This window comes from Saccostrea cucullata, unplaced genomic scaffold (genome assembly GCF_032062105.1).
Source record: "Saccostrea cucullata isolate Sc308-1 unplaced genomic scaffold, CSIRO_AGI_Scuc_v1 ctg27, whole genome shotgun sequence".
Taxonomy (NCBI): domain Eukaryota; kingdom Metazoa; phylum Mollusca; class Bivalvia; order Ostreida; family Ostreidae; genus Saccostrea; species Saccostrea cuccullata.
In genome coordinates this window covers 854,438-871,937 of record NW_026920935.1, presented here as the reverse complement: position 1 = coordinate 871,937, position 17,500 = coordinate 854,438, and the positions used below count along the sequence as shown (strand labels likewise).

Genomic DNA, 17,500 nt, shown 5'->3' with positions numbered 1-17,500 from the left:
TCATATTATATGAAATTAATGATTAATAAGAATAAACAATTTTGATAGAGACTAACTTGTTTACTTCCGGTTGAGAAAAGACGATCTTCTGACTTTCACATTTAATCCACAGTCTGCAATCATAAAAGCATTAAACAGCCGTGAAAAGCAGGTATTTTGGTGTTTTGCAGGTAACAGAACTTCTGCAAGATTGCTGTAAGAGATAAACAGAGTGTCAATTATTTTAATGTCCTTATTTGCCATTCATTGATAAAATGGGGAGGAACTTTCACTTTTTCGACCAGAAATTCATAAATGATGCTTCTAACACAGTCTTGCTTCGGACGTGTAATAACTATGTATTGAAAAATCATAATGTAATACTAAAACAACACAGTAAAACAGCACAGGGAGGACACCATTTCGGACTCTAACATTGGTCCCTTCCTCTCTTCAACCTCTGTTCTCCCTTCACTTTCTAATATTTTATGGACCCACTACCTTGGATCTGTCAAGTAATTATCTTTCTGAGACACAGTGTTTGAAGTTTCCCCTTGAAGCTTCTACAATACACACTCAGACTTGAATACAAAAATCCAAGTGTTCTTTAAGGCATTTGACAGGGACAGAGTGAAAACGCATTAGGAAACCTTGGAGCTATCAACTAGTTTCAATAGCTACTTATTATACAATTTTTAAAAAAGCATTGTACATCCATATTAATTACTAATTTGATTTTGATATCATTTATCTCTTTCTAGAAAACAAATGGTTTCATGAAAGTGAAATGGGGAACCAGTTGACAGGGATAGCCCCTTCTCAGATCCAACCAGTTGACCAATACCTGACAGATATTCAGGATTACCAGTATGAAAACAGGTCTGAGTGCAACTAAACAAAATCATATACAACTTACAGCAAGCAATTATATTTCCTCTTTTTTTATGAAGACAAGAATCCTAATTCTTGTATTCATCTTTCATTTTTTAATAAATATGTTAAAAAGGAGTCAATAATGTATTGAAATAAATACAGTCACAATACTTAATTTTTCAATTGACTTAAATGATGTAAATTTTAAGTATGATTCACTACAACCCAACCTTATTTGTATGTTTTTCTGATTTCAGTTTGGGAAGTACGAGATTTTTTAAGGTGGCTCGCGCCCGGACAAAGGAGGGTCTGGCTGTAGTGAAGGTGTTTGTTATCCACGATCCCTCCCTTCCTCTGACCTCTCACAGGAACAAACTAGAGGGTAAAACTTATCACAGTCAGCTTATCATGTGTAGATTAATGTCAACAAGAGATTGTAACTTTGAGTTACATTTTGAAGAATGTGTTTATGTTAGTCATTTCAGCCAAATTAAATACTGCAATGTGGAAACTTTTTTTTATAGATATTCACATCAGACTCCAAGGTAGCACCTCCAACTGTCTACCATTCCAAAAGGCCATTGTAAGTGATTCCACTGACATTAGAGCTTCTGTTTTAGTTATAAATAACACTGAACAAGGCCATAAAATAAGGTTTGCTTGCCTTCTCTCGACTCATGGTAAAATTATTGGGTCGGTAGGTAGGTGTGAAAATCTTTTTTCCTGAAAATTTCAACAATTTTGTTGATGGGATGAGAGGAATGATCAGAAAAAAATATTGTGTCCTGAAATGTGAAAAAAGTTTTGAGTCGAGCCATTTTAGTCAGTCTGTCGGGAGAGGGCAGCCAAACAATTTTTTAAAGGTGGCCCAAATGAAAACTAAATGAGGAGTCAAAAGTTAAACTTTTTAAAATATTGTAGGAACAGCAAGTAAAGTTATAAATAACCAATGTCAAAAGACTTTCATTTTCACATGGAGAAAAAAATTCTGCAAATTATGCAAAAATTAAGATCTACAATGTTAAAGATAAATAAATCAGAAGGGACATTTTACATAGAAAAAAGATATTGATGAGCAAGTTTCTTTTTCAGCATTCAGACAAAGCGGCTTTGATTTTCCGACAGTATGTCAAAGACAGTCTTTATGACAGAATCAGCACTCGCCCATTCCTTAACAGAATAGAGAAGAAATGGCTGGCCTTTCAGCTTTTATGTGCTCTCAATCAGTGTCATAAAATCAAAGTGAGCCATTCTCATTTCTAATTCTTTTTCATCAGGAGTCATTATTAAACACAGACATTTTTGTCAGTAGATATTTCTGTATATTTCTTTACAGATATTGACTTTATTAAGTGACTGTACAAATAATTAGGAATTTCTTTCTTATGTTAAAGGTATGTCATGGTGATATAAAAGCAGAAAATGTAATGATAACCAGCTGGAACTGGTTGCTCCTCACTGATTTTGCCAGCTTTAAACCTACGTACCTACCAGAGGTAAAGCAAGGTCATTTATACTTAACCTTCAACCAATGCCCCCCTTAGTAAAAATGAAATATCCCATATTTTAAATGCATTAATGTAAATATATACAAATCAAGAAGTAAATCAAGAGCTGCAAAGATTGATGCTATTTTTACTTGGTTACAATGTTATCAAATAAAAGTACATGTCAATTCATTTTGATACTTGTACAATCATTAGGACTTTTCTTATTTTTTGATATTTTTCTTCTTTTATTATCTAGGACAATCCTTCCGATTTTTCCTACTTTTTTGACACATCAAGGAGAAGATGTTGTTATATTGCACCTGAGCGATTTGTAGAAAGTGGATTAAAGAACCAAGAAGGTCAAGGCCAAACAATTGATTTGACCTCTGGAAATGAGGTCAAATCAGGTGATCTCATTCCACCTATGGATATCTTTTCAGCAGGGTCAGTAAATATTCCATCCTTTACATGTACTTGGTGGTTTTTCTGACTTTGTTAATTTTTTTATTCTTTTTACCAAAATTTCTATAAAAGTATCTCACCCAAGGTTAAATGATACTGAATTAGGTCCTGCATTATGGTTGCAAGAGGAGTAGAAAGCAGTGATACAAATACATATAGAAAATAATTCTTTCTCAGCAGATTTAAATATCTTTGTCTGTGTTATTTATCTCTTTTTTGTGTTGATAGGTGTGTAATATGTGAGTTATTTACTGAGGGCACCCCACCCTTTGACTTCTCCCAGCTGCTGGCTTACAGAAATGGAGAATACAGTCCTTGGAAAGTTCTAGAAAAAATTGATGACAACTATATTAGGGTGAGTAAATGCTTTTTCCAGATTCATAATGAGGGTGCACTCTTTATATGTAGAGTTAAAAAATATTAACACTTTTGACTTGGATATATGATTTAATGTGTCATGTAATTTAAGTTAAATAATTTTTTTTCTGAATTCAACTTTCAAGGATTTGGTACGTCACATGATCAAGAAAGACCCCACCCATCGATTGTCAGCTGAGGAGTATATGATACAACAGAGAGGGAAAGCCTTCCCGGAGTATTTCTACACATTTCTCAAGATTTACCTCCAACAGTTTGTGTCCACCCCAGTTCTCTCCCCTGATGACAAAATCAGCAGGTATATTTAGTAATCCCCCCCCCCCCCCCCCCCAAAAAAAGAGAGAAAAAAGAGGGAGAGAGAGAGAAAAACTCAATCAAGATTCAAGATTCATCCCTTTCTCAACTCAGTCAATCAAGTGACATTGACCTTAGATCATATATATGCAGTGTATGTAAGCTTTATGCACGAGGTACTTATTTTGAGGTTTTTTCTAATTTTTTTCTTAATCTTGTTTAAGAAACCTGTGTTGTTAACACTTGTTTATGAAGGAAAAGCAATTTTTTAAGGGATTCTCCATGTTTGCTTTCCATTTCATTGAAATTTAGGGGTATTGAATAAGTAATTTTTTTTTTTTACTTTTGTAGGATAAAGAGGGATTTTCCGAGAATAGTAAAGAGCCTTTGTCCTCAAGAAGAGCGATCTGAGGACAATATTGGTCTGGTCCTCATCATCTCTCTCATTGGCTCAAGTTCCAGGAAACTTCACGTGAGATATGTAGATTTCTTGTGAAAGCATTTATCTAGAAACATGTTTTTATAAAAGAAATGGCTTGGACATTAAAGTTAAACTTTTCCTCATTTCATCTGCCTTTCTGAATGTCTTGTTTGTTTGATAAGATTTAATGTAATAGCATGTTTTTCTAAATATATTTGAAATCCACAAGCTTGTACTGAAGTCCTTGTCCACTACAGTGTTCTTTATTGGAGTAAACTTAATGATTTCAGTTCTGTAACAGTAAACTGACAGCCCTACAGCTCCTATTGGATGTATCAAAGCTGGTCACCACAGACATCATCCTGGACAGAATTATACCTTACATGGTACAGTCTCTTCTCATAGTGTCACATTCATTCACTCTTAGTGAAAACTTCTACCAATATGTGCTCTAGGAGACAATTATTTTTTGTCAAAACAAATGGGGTTTACGATTGAAAAACGGAATAATGTAGAAAATAGTATGCTGAGGAAGAGTATGGTCATAATGCATTTTGAAATGATTTTTGCAGGTGGTTTACTGTATTGTGTTTTTGAAGTTCACTGAGAGCTCTTGTTGCCTGTAAGGGCACTGTCATTTTAGAAAAATAATTATGATTTATACTTTGTAGCTTAGTTTTGTCAATGACCAGTTTCCTCAAGTAAGAGCGGAGGTCATTCGAGTGGTCACTCAGTGCCTGGTGGACGTGGACTCAATACCACGAAGGTCAGACATTACTAATACGGCATTTAAAACATTGCATTCTGGGATATTTTTTAATAAATCTAAGCATTATTATTTTATTTCATCCAAGAGCTAAGAATATATATATTATAATTACAGTGATGCCAATGTGTTTCCAGAGTACATTTTTCCAAACATAGTAAGTGCAAATTTACTTAACGAGTATAGAATTTATGCATCAGTTATATGAAATCCACTGCTTAAATTCTTTGAATATCTACTTGTTCTTGTATGTCTTTCCTTACAGCAGTGTTTGATACATTGCCTTGCTTTTCTTGAGTTAAATGATATTTTATACTTATAACAGACACACCTTACACAAGATCCAGTAGTAATGGTCAGAGCTGCTTATGCAGAGAATATTGCCAAGCTAGCAGAAACGGCTTTAAGGTATTTACAAAACCCAGGGCTGACACATATTTTTTGTATTCAATGAAAGTTTTTGACTTTTTAGATTCTGTGAAAAAAATGAGTACTTCACAGATTGAGATATTCTTGAGTGATTAAAAAGTATATTAAGATATTTTTGATGTATAGATTATGATAGTTTATGTTTAGTTGTAATATTCTGTTAATCTGCTCTATGAGTACAAAGTAAATGCTTCTATTTTATAGAGTGTTGGAGATGTTATTGTGTTGAGTGATATTTTATATATACATGTACATGTATATGTTATTTTGTAGAGTGTTGGAGATGACTCAGAGGATGGATCTGGAGGAGAATGACAATGAGGAAGCTGGGGAAGGCCTTCTGTATCAGGTAAACACCCCCCCCCCCCCCAAAAAAAAAAAAAAAAAAAAACTTACACTTCAGACAAGCTGATCTTTAGACTAAGACTGGTCAAGGTTCTGTGCTCTGTTTTATCAAAAAACGATATTCACTTTTTTTCTCAGATGAAAGAAATAGAAGGAGGAATGATTCACTTTAATGAAATACTTTTTATGTGAATAGAGATATATGCAAAAACTTACATGTACTGAATGATCTTCGATAACCTACTAAATTAATTATACACATGCTTCTTTACAGTAAATCTGGAAATTTTTACTGTAGATAAATTTTTAGCAAATTTGCGAGTTCATTGCAATCGCAAAAAATTTTTCTTAAAAATAAATTACCAATAACAAAATGTAAACAAAGCAGTGGTCATTCGCAAAATTTTGAAACGTAAAAATTAATCAACAGCATTTTGACCCGAATTTGCAAAATAAAATTGATGTAAAGATTTCCAGATTTATGGTACATTAACACTGTATGCAATCAAGAAACCAATTACTTTTTGTTAAACAGGCGAATTATGACATCGAGCTGCTGTCTCTACAAGAAACTATACAACAGAAGGTCGTGACACTGCTGAGTGATCCGGACAACAGTGTCAAACAGACCCTACTGGAGAACGGAATCACTAAGCTTTGTGTGTTCTTTGGCAGGCAGAAAGGTACTCTTTCTCATAGCAGTGTGATCTCCTTCTTGAATCTGAAGAATAGATTTAAAGTAATGCAAATATAAGTTGTGAAAGTTGTTTTAAAGTATTATTTCTTTCTTCAGTCTGATATTTCTGTATTTACTTTTCAGCCAATGATGTACTGCTGTCTCACATGATTACTTTCCTCAACGATAAGGTTAGCTCACTCAGGGTTTTATTTTACAATAATTAAAACTATAAAGCCTTAAGTGAAATAAAGAAAACTCTCTCTTTTATATTCTGATTCCGCCCTGTTTTTCAGACTGACTGGCATCTCCGCGGCTCCTTCTTTGACAACATTGTGGGTGTGGCCGCCTATGTAGGGTGGCAGAGCTGCTCTATACTGAAGCCACTTTTGGACCAGGTAAGGAAATCGGGATAATAACTATAGCTAGTAAAATCTTACAGAAACAATGTGAGCATTTTACTGTAATAGATTTATAAAATATTTATATCTCCACTCTGATGGAAAGAGGAGGGGGTATACTGTTTTACCCTTGGGTATCGGTCTGTTTCTAACTGTGCATATGTCCATATGTCCATAACAAATGTTTGTTGCTATTTTTTAAGCAACTACTCATTGCAGGTACTTGAAATTAAAGCACAATCTTAGTTAGGCTTGTCTTATGGTGGGATACATTTCTGTGTGAATCTGATATCAAAAGTGTTTACAAGTGCATCTGTCTGTACCAAATTTCTGTCATAGTTTTCTCAGCAACTACTTGTATCATTGCAGTTGCTTGAAAGTTTAGCATACTGTTTGTTTAGGCATGCCATATGCTGGGATTTGTTAGAGCATATAATTAGATCATAGTTGGGGTATTAGATTATAACCATAAGATTGCATGTATTGTGTGAAATGGTGTAAAAGACGCACCCCCAAAGTTGTGGTTAAAATCCTGAAAAAAGGCAGGTCCTATGTAAAATGTGCACCCAAAACTAGTTCTAGTGAGTATATCTGCTCTCAGATATCATGTTTGTGAATGCTGATGTTTTATACAATCATGTTATCATAGTTCATTCTTGCTAGATATGGTAAATTATGATTAGCTGAAAAAGCACATTTCCTTAAACATACTTTATTAATTGATCTTTGCTTTATACAGTGTGCATGTAGATGCTTATTTACTACATATATATATAAACTTCATTTTCTGTTTCAGGGCCTTAGTGACCCAGAAGAATTTGTTGTACACAAGACGTTAGGTGCTCTACAGGCTCTTACAGAATTAGGTCTCATTCAGAAAACCATGCTTCAGGAGTTCTTACATGAAGTGGTCCCTTTTCTGGCACACCCTGTAAGTAATCTTTCACAAAGTTTCCCTTCAATTTCAACAAAAAAAATTAAAGATTCATAATGATATACTTTTAGTGTTTGATGCAATGAATAAACAAATGCAATCTACTATTTGCTGTCTTAACATAAGTGTTCATATTTATATTTGCATAATTCATACATATCATATGTAGAACTTAGGTTTGTTACCAATTGCAAGTATTGGATACTTAGTATGAATAGTACTTAAGTATCATACTTAGAAAAAAATTGCAGAACTTTAATATTTGAAGTTGATTTTTCACATAGACGTGTTAATTCTGAAGAGAACATTTTGATGTAAACATGATGAATTATTTACACAGGGAATCTGGATCCGCCAGGGAGCAGTAGGGTTTATCTCGGCCTTGACGCGGACGTTTAACATCGCAGACATCCACTGTAAAGTCTTGCCTGCTCTACAGCCCTGTCTCAATAAACCAATTCTTCAAGTGGACAAAGAGGTCAGTCATCTTTACTAGGTACTGATCTCTACCCCACTGTAATAGACCAGTGTTTGTATCCACACTGTATTCTTTATTAAATTCTCAATATCAGCTAAGCTGTGTTTTCAATCCCCTGCTCTTTGTTAAGGAATACTAAGCGTAACTTGGTAGCTTTAGTTATGAAGTTGATGGGAGTCTCACGCAGTGAGGTTAGGTAGGATTGTACCGCTAGGTCCCAATTTCCGGCCAGCTCATGACAGATCCCCAGAATCTCCCAGGCTATATCCCGGGTGTGGTTTACAATATATTTTCCCCTATCGCTGTGCACCAGGGTATGCAGATCTAGCAGGGACTGGGCACTCTGTGGACTGCCTAGTCTATGGTGACATAAAAAGACTAGAAAGTTTCGGAAAACAAAGGGTGAGATCATCAAAGCTCTTCTCTCTCTTGAGTGTAAAAGCAGGGATATTTCCATGTCTAGCTCTGAGAATTGTGTGAACAGTGGTATATAGATGTCGAATGCCATGCTCCTTTTCATTTTTGCAGACATTGGCTTCCCTAACATTCTTTTGGTATAATCCTTTATGTTTCTGTATTCATTCCAATAGAAAATGTAGTTTTGATGTAGTTCTGTTTTTGTCTCTTCTAAGATTTGTAGAGAATGTTTGAATTTACCATCTAGATATTGATATAATGCCAAATATAGAGGGTCACTCACACACCCAAACTCTGCTGTCAATCTCAGAAGTTGCCGTCCAACTTTTTTATGTCTTACATAAGTTTGTTTGTTCCTCTGACATTTCCTCATACAATTACAACTGCAGTGCTCTATAAATGCTACATGATGGTACAAATTCAGGGCATGTCGCTTAATCAGGACTTGTTCTGTCAGGGACAGCCTGCCTGTATCCATGTGTGCTTGATTGTAAAAAGCTCTCCGGTCAAAATCAAGCTCTTGGTTTTGAAGTGAATTGATGGAAATCAAAATGTGTTGAAGAACAGCATCATGGTCATATTCTTTGAAATCAACCTCTTTTAGATCAGAAATAGGCTTTGTAGGGTCAGCTATAACCGTCTTGATTTTCTGTAGAGAAGAACACTGAGCCAGGCACTTCTCGCTGGAGCAGTAGAGACTGTACATTTGTGTGAAGAATCTGTGCTGATCAGCTCCAACAATCCTCAAGACAAACAGATTGTTTTGTGGGATGAAGAAGTTTGGACAATAGCCCGTGTATACCCAGTGTAGTAACAGTTTAAAACATTTCCAGAAACAAAAGAAGAAATTTTCTTTTGACCAGTCAAATTCTGGATCAGTCTGAATGGCCCAGAACAAGGCAGTTTTCAGAAAATAAGAACACAAAAGTTTTCCTTCTTCTTTCAAGTTTTTGTGTATCACTTCTGTTAGGAATACTTTCAGCAATGCATAACAGAGAAATTGGCAATGGTTCATGGCATACACAAGCTTCTGCTCTGCTTGAACAAATGACACACGCCACTCTAACTCAAGATTTGGGTGATTTTCATTTCGAGACTGCTTACTACCAACAGGCACAAAATGACAGCCAGAACTGACAATACTTTTAAGGATGTTTTTTGCAGGCCATCCAAACTGCAGACACCTTGCTATCCATTCATTTGCTTGTGGGGGCCATTTCCTGCCCACAAATCCTACTGCTCCATCATATTCAGTGCCACCCACTGTATTGGTTTGACATGGACCGTGCTTGAAAACTTTCTGACCAAAGTAAAGTTTATCAGCATTCTCCAGGTACTTCATACTGCTGAGATAAGTTTTAGAACCCCTCTGTATACATGAGTCTTTAGTTATAGTATTGTTAGAGGGGTGTATGTTCAACAGCCACAGATAAACTGTTCCAGGCAGGTCCCTCTGATACTCCATTAGAATCACCGTTTCTGATTCAGGATTATAGTTCTGTACATCTGTTGGGTCCCAGATGACATGGTGGTTTGTGGGGTAGTACAGGATATCTACATCTGATCCCCCCGCTCGTATCCCCTCCCTGTGACTGCCAGCACTTCTCCTGTGACACGCCACACAGGACAACTTATTGTACAGATAGTCACATACGTCCACCTCCGTTCTTCTCATATCTATCTCCTCCTCACAGCCCACCAAGTCAAGCATTCTGTTGTACAAAGGAACAGAAAGGAAACTGCTCTCCATCTCGGCACTGAAATGTTAGGAGTTCAGAAATATATTACATCTTATATGTGTGCATGTGATGTATATAAACTGAAAGTTGAAGAGAAGAGACATAAAAAGCTTTATCACCCTTCTAATTACTGTGAAAATTGTGAAGTGATTGAATTAATAGATGTTAAAATCATCTAAAAATAATGCACTTGAAAAAAAAATACTATTTGGGTCAATCAATTAGTGATGTCTTACCTGTCCAGTATTAAAAAGAAACAGGAAGTGATTATATTCAGGGCAGTATGCCAAATAATAAATATTCATGATTGTTATGGTGGGAAATTTAAAAGGTTAATATCTTTAAGTTTCTTTTTCATTTTTTAGCCAGCAAATTTGCAATTATGAATTAACTACACATTATACATGTACACTGTACCACTTTCAGATTTTTCTGCTGAATGCCCTACAGAACCCAATCCCCCGCCCCGTCTTTGACTACATCCTGAGGGTCAGTCAGCCGGACCGAGTGTTTGATATCCTGAGGGAGAAGCAGTATATGAGGTCCATCAGCAGGCAGGGGCATCGCATCATCTACTCCGAGTTAGACGAGACAATGACTCAGGTGATTCAGTCAAGCATTTATTAAATTTACAATTCTTGTAAAAAAAAAAGTAGCAGAAAATTTTCTTTCATGTCCTTATTTACATTGTACTTATTTTTTGAAGTTTTATACTGAAGGAAAATCATTGTAGGTTTTTAAAAAGCTGACTTCCTTTGGTATGGATGAATCACATGAAGATAAACTTCTTGTAAGTACAATTTATTTTTATTTATATTGTCCTTCATAATATATGATAAGGTTCATATTCTAAATATCTCTATGTCTAGAGAGTGACAACAAAACCAAAAGTACTGGTTGCTAAAAAATCTTCTTCTCCAAAACATATTTATGAACCACCAGGCAGTTTTTGACACTGAACTGCATTTGTTTTTAGGCCATGAAAGATTACATTATGAAATTACACAGATCTAGGGCAGGGTAAGCAAGATCTCAACATCACTTCAGTAAAATAAGTTAATGAATTGCTTATGTTTATTTCACTATTCTAAATTCAGAGAAGCTTTCAATATTGGTTTAGATTTTTAGTAGTTCCTGATTCTCTGTTTAGGTCTGTGGAGACTCAACAAGAGGCCGGGTATTCCCATGGTAGATTCTGTATTGTGGGCCCAGGTAAAGCAATAACCAGGAGACATGCTGAATTTGAAACAGAAAGATCCAAAATCAACTTTGTCAGTGGATCATTTTCCAGGTACAATGACTACTGTAAATACTACTGACTGTGCACAGAGTTTTCCTGTTGTAAGATTATACAGTTGTGCAAAATTCAATTGTATCATTAAAAATTGGAGTAGGGGGATTGCAATTGAAGTCAAAACATTTGCATAAAATTAGATTAGTTTGTACTCTGATACATGGATTAATTATGCAATGAAACCATTTAGGAAGAAATTTTGCTTCCAAAAAAAAAAATGAAAATGTTAATATTCATTGACGTAAGTGATTTCTCTGTTTTCCAGTCGTTCTTCTAAAAAGACAAATCCAAAGGACCAATCCATAAACATGGTGAGTAGCTGTATACTGTACATTTGTTGTTACAGATTAAAATAATTTGTATATAATCTTATACTCTATGCCTACATTTAATTGAAAAAATATAATATAAAAGATTCTGTTTAATAATGGTAACTGAATATCATTTCATGATATTGTATGAATATTTCAGAACTCTGAGTGGAAAAGTATGTTTGGTTCCAATGAGTCAGATTCATCCTCAAATAGTTTGTCTCCAAAAGCTCGGACCCTCCAGAGAACTGCCGAGAGCCTTGAGAGGAAACTAAATACTTCACAGACCCTGAGTCAGACATCTTCATCATCTGGAAGCTTTGTTACAATGTCACAGAGTCAGGTGTCATCTGAGGGGTCAGTTAGGTCCCTGACAGAGAAAAGCACCGACAAAAATCCCACCAGTAAGACCTTCCCTATATTAGAATCACATTGCTTGAAAAAAATTTATGTGATATATTGATATACATACAATTTTATATGTAGATCTGTATATCATATTGTATGTTTTACTGCTAAAATTATATAGCTTTTCGAAACTTTAAATCCTAAATAGTGCAATGTTTTAAATTACAGCAAAATATCATCCCTGTAAGATAGCCTTGAGAAACATTGTCCACAAGAAGCGCGAGTTGTATACGGCCGAGTCTAAAGACTTACTCGAGATAGCCTGGGAGAGGAGACCCCCACCCAGTAACTGGAAACCCAAGGGGCTACTGGTGACCCACCTCCAGGAACACAGGGCTGCAGTCAACAGGTAGAGAGGGGCACAGAAAGTACTGATTAATGACTTACATTGGTATGGTGCATTATCAAGGGGAATAACTCTCTTAAGCACTAGATTTTATCTTTTCAATGTAATACTATTCAGCCATCAATGTAAGTGCCTTTGCCAGATAATTTGTTATTACATGTATATGCTGTACATAAATAAAGAAATTTACGTCAAGTAATTCAAGTCCAAGGGTAGTGATTCCTTGAGCATTCATCAGTTGAATGTTATATATACTGGCAGGATTCAAGTTTCTCAAGACCATGCATTCTTTGCCACGGCCTCTAATGATGGAACAGTCAAATTATGGGAGTCTGAAAAATTGGAGGGAAACAGTGTTGCTAACCGCTCTAAACAGACCCTGAAGAATACTTCTGTACCTGGTGAGACAACATTGTGTTATATTTTATGTCATTAATTTTTCTCTTAACCTTTTCTATAAATATCCAATTATTTCACTAAACTTTCTTTAACAAGTCCAGAAAAAAAATAATGAGGAAAGAGAAATATCCTGAATTTTTTGTAACTTCATTTATACTGGAATAGAGATAAATATAAGTGCTGAGTATTGCTTCGTTTTATTAGGAGAGAAAGTGAAAGGTTTAGTTTTCTGTGAAGCCCATGGATCCGCTCTTTCACTGGCCACATTCACCGACATGGGGGCAATCAACATTTACAAGTCAGTAGTGCTACAATGTATCTCTATAATACTGTAGATAGACACAAAGTAATTGTTTCTTTTATTGATTTGCTTTGTTTTAACAGGATAGAGACAGGGAAAGCCACCTGGAACAAGGCTATTAATGTTGACAAGTCAGACTATGGAAACATTGTAGATCTCACATACTTTGATACAGGTACAGCACTGTACAATTATATATAGTGTATATCTAATAAGACATTTATTAGCAATTTATGTACAACAATATAAAGGAAAACAGAATTAAGATTAGGGGAATACATTGGAAATTTTTAAGTTGTCCTTTACTTTAAATATTACCCGGTAAGTAAATATTTAATATTAGATGTATATGAGGCAATGAAAGAATAACTTGGTGTATGAGTGTTAGAGGTGTTTTGTTTTGTGACAGGTGCCCAGTCTGTTTTATCATATGCCACAGTCAATGGATTCCTAGTGGGACATGATCTCCGCTCTAACAAGGAAGTCTGGAAACTCAGAAACGACCCAAAGTCAGGTAACAAGCAAATGCAATCAAGGCATGCACAAGCCAGAAAGCTGAAAAGATGTAACTTTTTTTAAAATTGAAGTTGTCAATGTAATCATTTTGATAATTTAGAAAGGAAATTTAAAGATAAAATCATTTGTCTGAAATGATAATGTTTGACACAATCACATGTTGGTATTCAATTTAATCATTGTACCAGATTTTTGGAACATTGCAAAGTGGCTGCATTCTTTATAATGGTGTGTTTGTAGGTTTGATCACCTCCTTTGCTGTACACCACTCCCAGTGTTGGTTGGCTGTGGGGACCAGTAGTGGGACACATGTCTGTTGGGACATGAGGTTTCAGCTTCCTATCAACTCCATTGTTCATCCTACAGGTATGGATAAATATCGTTATCATTAAAAAAACTGCACTTCATTAGTGGCACTATGATTTATTGATAACCATTGTGCTACGGACAGGTGCCCGAGTAAGGAGGTTGATCATGCACCCCCAGGAGCAGTCCTGGCTGATCTCAGCCACCCAAGGAAATAATGAAGTGTCCATATGGGATGTAGAGACAGGGGCCAGACAAAAAGCCCTGTGGGCAAGTCCTACACCCACCCTTAGTCTTAATCAGGTCAGTGTCTATACTTTTTGAATTAATCACAAATTTTTTTTAAAAACTTACATATCTAAAAAGTCTTATGGGCTGGATATATTGCTTAGTAAGAAAGTATCCTATTTATCTTATTTGTGTAACGTACCCAATTTCTTCGTCATGGTATTATGTTTCAGTTTTCTTTTTATCAGATTTTTTTTGAAGAGCAGAGCCATGGACTTGAATTTGATGCACCTCTTCTCTATTATGTATATAACTTTGTTCTATAGGCTAGTCACCATTCTGTGTATGGGTTACACATCGCTGTGACAGACACCAATGTGTTTATGTTGACGGGAGGGTCAGACATGAGGGCCCGGTTCTGGGACATCTCCTACCCCGCCAACTCCTTTATCCTGGCAGGGGCTGCCAGTGATCCTGTACAACAGACAGGAGTCAACTACAGGTTTGTAGGCTATTTTTAGGTCACCTGAGTCACTCAGGTGACCTATTGCTATCCGTTTTCATCCGTCGTCGTCCGTCGTGTGTCGTGTGTTAACATTTGAACATTTTTAGCCATTTTCTCGGAGACCACTGAACCAATTTCAACCAAATTTGGTATACAGCATCTATGAGTGAAAGGGAACAAAAATTGTGAATTTCATGGTCCCTGCCCCCCTGGGGCCTGAGGGGTGGGGCCAAAACCACTAAAATTAATGAAATCTTTAAAAATCTTCTTCTTTACTTCTGGACATCAAGCAGGCAAACTGTTAGCATGAATGTAATGAGCACTGAGTCCTCTACCAAATTTGTGAAATTCATGGCCCCAGGGTCAAGGGTTCTCGTGTTAGGGCGGGGCCATATAGATCATGTAGTGAAAATGCATTATTTCTTTGAAAATCTTCTATACTCCTGGGTATTAAATAAACTAAGTAAACTGTTATCTTGAATAAGGCTGCCTCTTCCAAAATTTTGAATTTCATGGCCCCAGGGTCATGGGTTCTGGTGTTAAGGCGGGGCTCTATTGATTAATTTATAGAGTGAAAATGCATTAATTCTTTGAAAATCTTCTTCTCTGCTCCTGGGTATTAAATAAACTAACTAAGTACATAGTTTTGATGAGCAAGAGTGCCTATTCCACAATTGTGAATTTCATGGCCCCAGGGTCATGGGTTCTGGTGTTAGGGCGGGGCTCTATTGATTATATTGTGAAAATGCATTAATTCTTTGAAAATCTTCTTCTCTACTCCTGGGTATTAAATAAACTAACTAAGTACATAGTTATGATGAGCAAGGGTGCCTATTCCACAGTTGTGAATTTTATGGCCCCAGGGTCAGGGGTTCTGGTGTTAAAGCGGGGCTCTATTGATTATAGAGTGAAAATGCATTAATTCTTTGAAAATCTTCTTCTCTGCTCATGGGTATTAATAAACTAACTTAGTACATAGTTTTGATTAGCAAGAGTGCCTCTTCCAAAATTGTGAATTTCATGGCTCCAGGGTCAGTGGTTCCTTTGGGGTGAGGTGCACAACTGTTTATAAAGTGGAAGTGCATTTTCTCTTTTTTACTCTGATCTACCTCTGGGTATTAAGTAAATAGAGTAAGCATGCTAAGTTTTATGATAAGCAATGGTGCCTCTTTCAAAATTGTGAATTTCATGGCCTCTGGTTTAAAACAGAACCAAATTCAATTGTTGGAAAGTTGTTACATGATACTCAGGTGACCTATAAGGCCCATGGGCCTCTTGTTTTCATAGCTATCAACTAGCATCCTCCAACCCCATGCCCATTTTGTTAATTTCACATGCTCATAAAGATTATGCAATAATAAAGCTTCTCAAACTTAGCATGTGATTAAGGAACTTTAATCTTTTTCTTCACTTATTTTTAGAGCAAAACTTGTAGATGGGGTGGAAGTGATTCAGGAATTCTACACAAAGAAACAAGTAACTAGTGAAGATAACCCGCGGAGGGGCCCCGAGGCCCCACCACAGGGGCACCGTGATATTATTAGTGACATTAACCTGTGTCAGACCTCTCAGTGTCTTGTGATCACGGGTTCCAGGGACGGAGTTGTCAAAGTGTGGAAGTGATTGTATAGTAAACAATTTTATGCTTGTCATGCCGAAATAGGCTCGTCAAGCTGGAATACCTTGTCTGTGATTCTCTAAACAGTATGTGAGTTTGAAAAGATGACTGTGGACCTGTTAATCAAAACTTTAAAGACAATGTTTATAAAAAATTGTCTTTTACTTGTGATAATCTTAATTTATCATGGAAGAAAAACTACACATGTAGTTGGCCATATTGGCAAAATTGTGCAATACTTGATATACAGTCATAAAGAAAAGAAAAACATGTACTAAAATTTTCATTGTTTCAATTTTTTATTAATTTTGATAATGCTTATGCATGTATGTGCATGCATATACTGAAAAAAAATGTGACATTCTTAAGCTTTTTTTGCTGATTTTTGAGGCAGTTTGATTCAAATCTCTGGTTGAAGTGCAAAATAGCTTATGCTTTGGTAAATTGTTCGTCATCTCTCCATGCACCTGTTAGTGAACAGTTTTTAGCTCACCTGAGCCGAAGGCTCAAGTGAGCTTTTCTGATCACATTTTGTCCGGCGTCCTTCTGTCCGTCTGTCTTTCTGTCTAGCTGTCCGTCTGTCTGTCCGTCTGTCTGTAAACTTTTCACATTTTCGACTTCTTCTCAAGAACCGCCAGGCCAATTTCAACCAAACTTGCCACAAAGTATCCATGGGTAAAGGGGATTCAAGTTTGTTCAAATGAAGGGCCACACCCTCATTCAAGGGGAAATAATTGGGAATTAATGAAAATTTGGTGGCATGTTTTAAAGATCTTCTTCTCAAGAACCACTGTGCCAGGAAAGATGAAACTTATAGGGAAACATCCTCAGGTAGTGTAGATTCAAGTTTCTTTAAATCATGACCTCCGGGGGTAGGGCGGGGCCAAAATGACCGACCAAAGTTTTACATAGAAATATATAGGAAATTTCTTTAAAAATCTTCTCCTCAAGAACAGCAAAGCCAAAATTGATCATATTTATATGGAAGCATCCTCAGGTAGTGTAGATTCAAGTTTGTTCAAATCATGACCCTCAGGGGTAGGGCAGGGCCAAAATGGCTGACCAAAGTTTTACATAGAAATATATAGGAAAATTCTTTAAAAATCTTCTTCTCAAGAATAGCAAAGCCGTAATTGATCATATTTATATGGAAGCATCCTCAGGTAGTGTAGATTCAAGTTTGTTC

The 17,500-nt window shown here is 36.1% G+C and overlaps 1 protein-coding gene across 1 annotated transcript; it reads left to right on the top strand.

Moving 5' to 3' along the window:
* Positions 1-73: 73 nt before the first annotated feature.
* LOC134258730 (phosphoinositide 3-kinase regulatory subunit 4-like) lies at positions 74-16,598 on the top strand. The gene is made up of 35 exons (XM_062741289.1): positions 74-195; positions 741-858; positions 1,110-1,234; positions 1,377-1,435; positions 1,945-2,094; positions 2,247-2,348; positions 2,599-2,786; positions 3,033-3,159; positions 3,308-3,480; positions 3,828-3,948; positions 4,188-4,283; positions 4,569-4,663; positions 4,781-4,820; positions 4,989-5,071; positions 5,366-5,441; positions 5,973-6,120; positions 6,258-6,304; positions 6,410-6,511; positions 7,311-7,445; positions 7,789-7,926; positions 10,509-10,685; positions 10,816-10,872; positions 11,059-11,102; positions 11,233-11,373; positions 11,642-11,687; positions 11,848-12,091; positions 12,264-12,444; positions 12,703-12,842; positions 13,045-13,138; positions 13,225-13,316; positions 13,551-13,655; positions 13,898-14,023; positions 14,109-14,266; positions 14,518-14,693; positions 16,118-16,598. The coding sequence occupies exons 2-35, from the start codon at positions 767-769 to the stop codon at positions 16,317-16,319; spliced, it is 4,080 nt and encodes a 1,359-aa protein (XP_062597273.1). The 5' UTR covers positions 74-195; positions 741-766; the 3' UTR covers positions 16,320-16,598.
* The last annotated feature ends 902 nt before the right edge of the window (positions 16,599-17,500 follow it).

Coding starts and splice junctions, on each gene's coding strand:
- LOC134258730 (XM_062741289.1), top strand. CDS start 767: ATGGGGAACCAGTTGACAGGGATAGCCCCTTCTCAGATCCAACCAGTT. Junction 3,160..3,307: donor TTGATGACAACTATATTAGG/GTGAGTAAATGC, acceptor TCAACTTTCAAG/GATTTGGTACGTCACATGAT. Junction 5,072..5,365: donor CTAGCAGAAACGGCTTTAAG/GTATTTACAAAA, acceptor GTTATTTTGTAG/AGTGTTGGAGATGACTCAGA.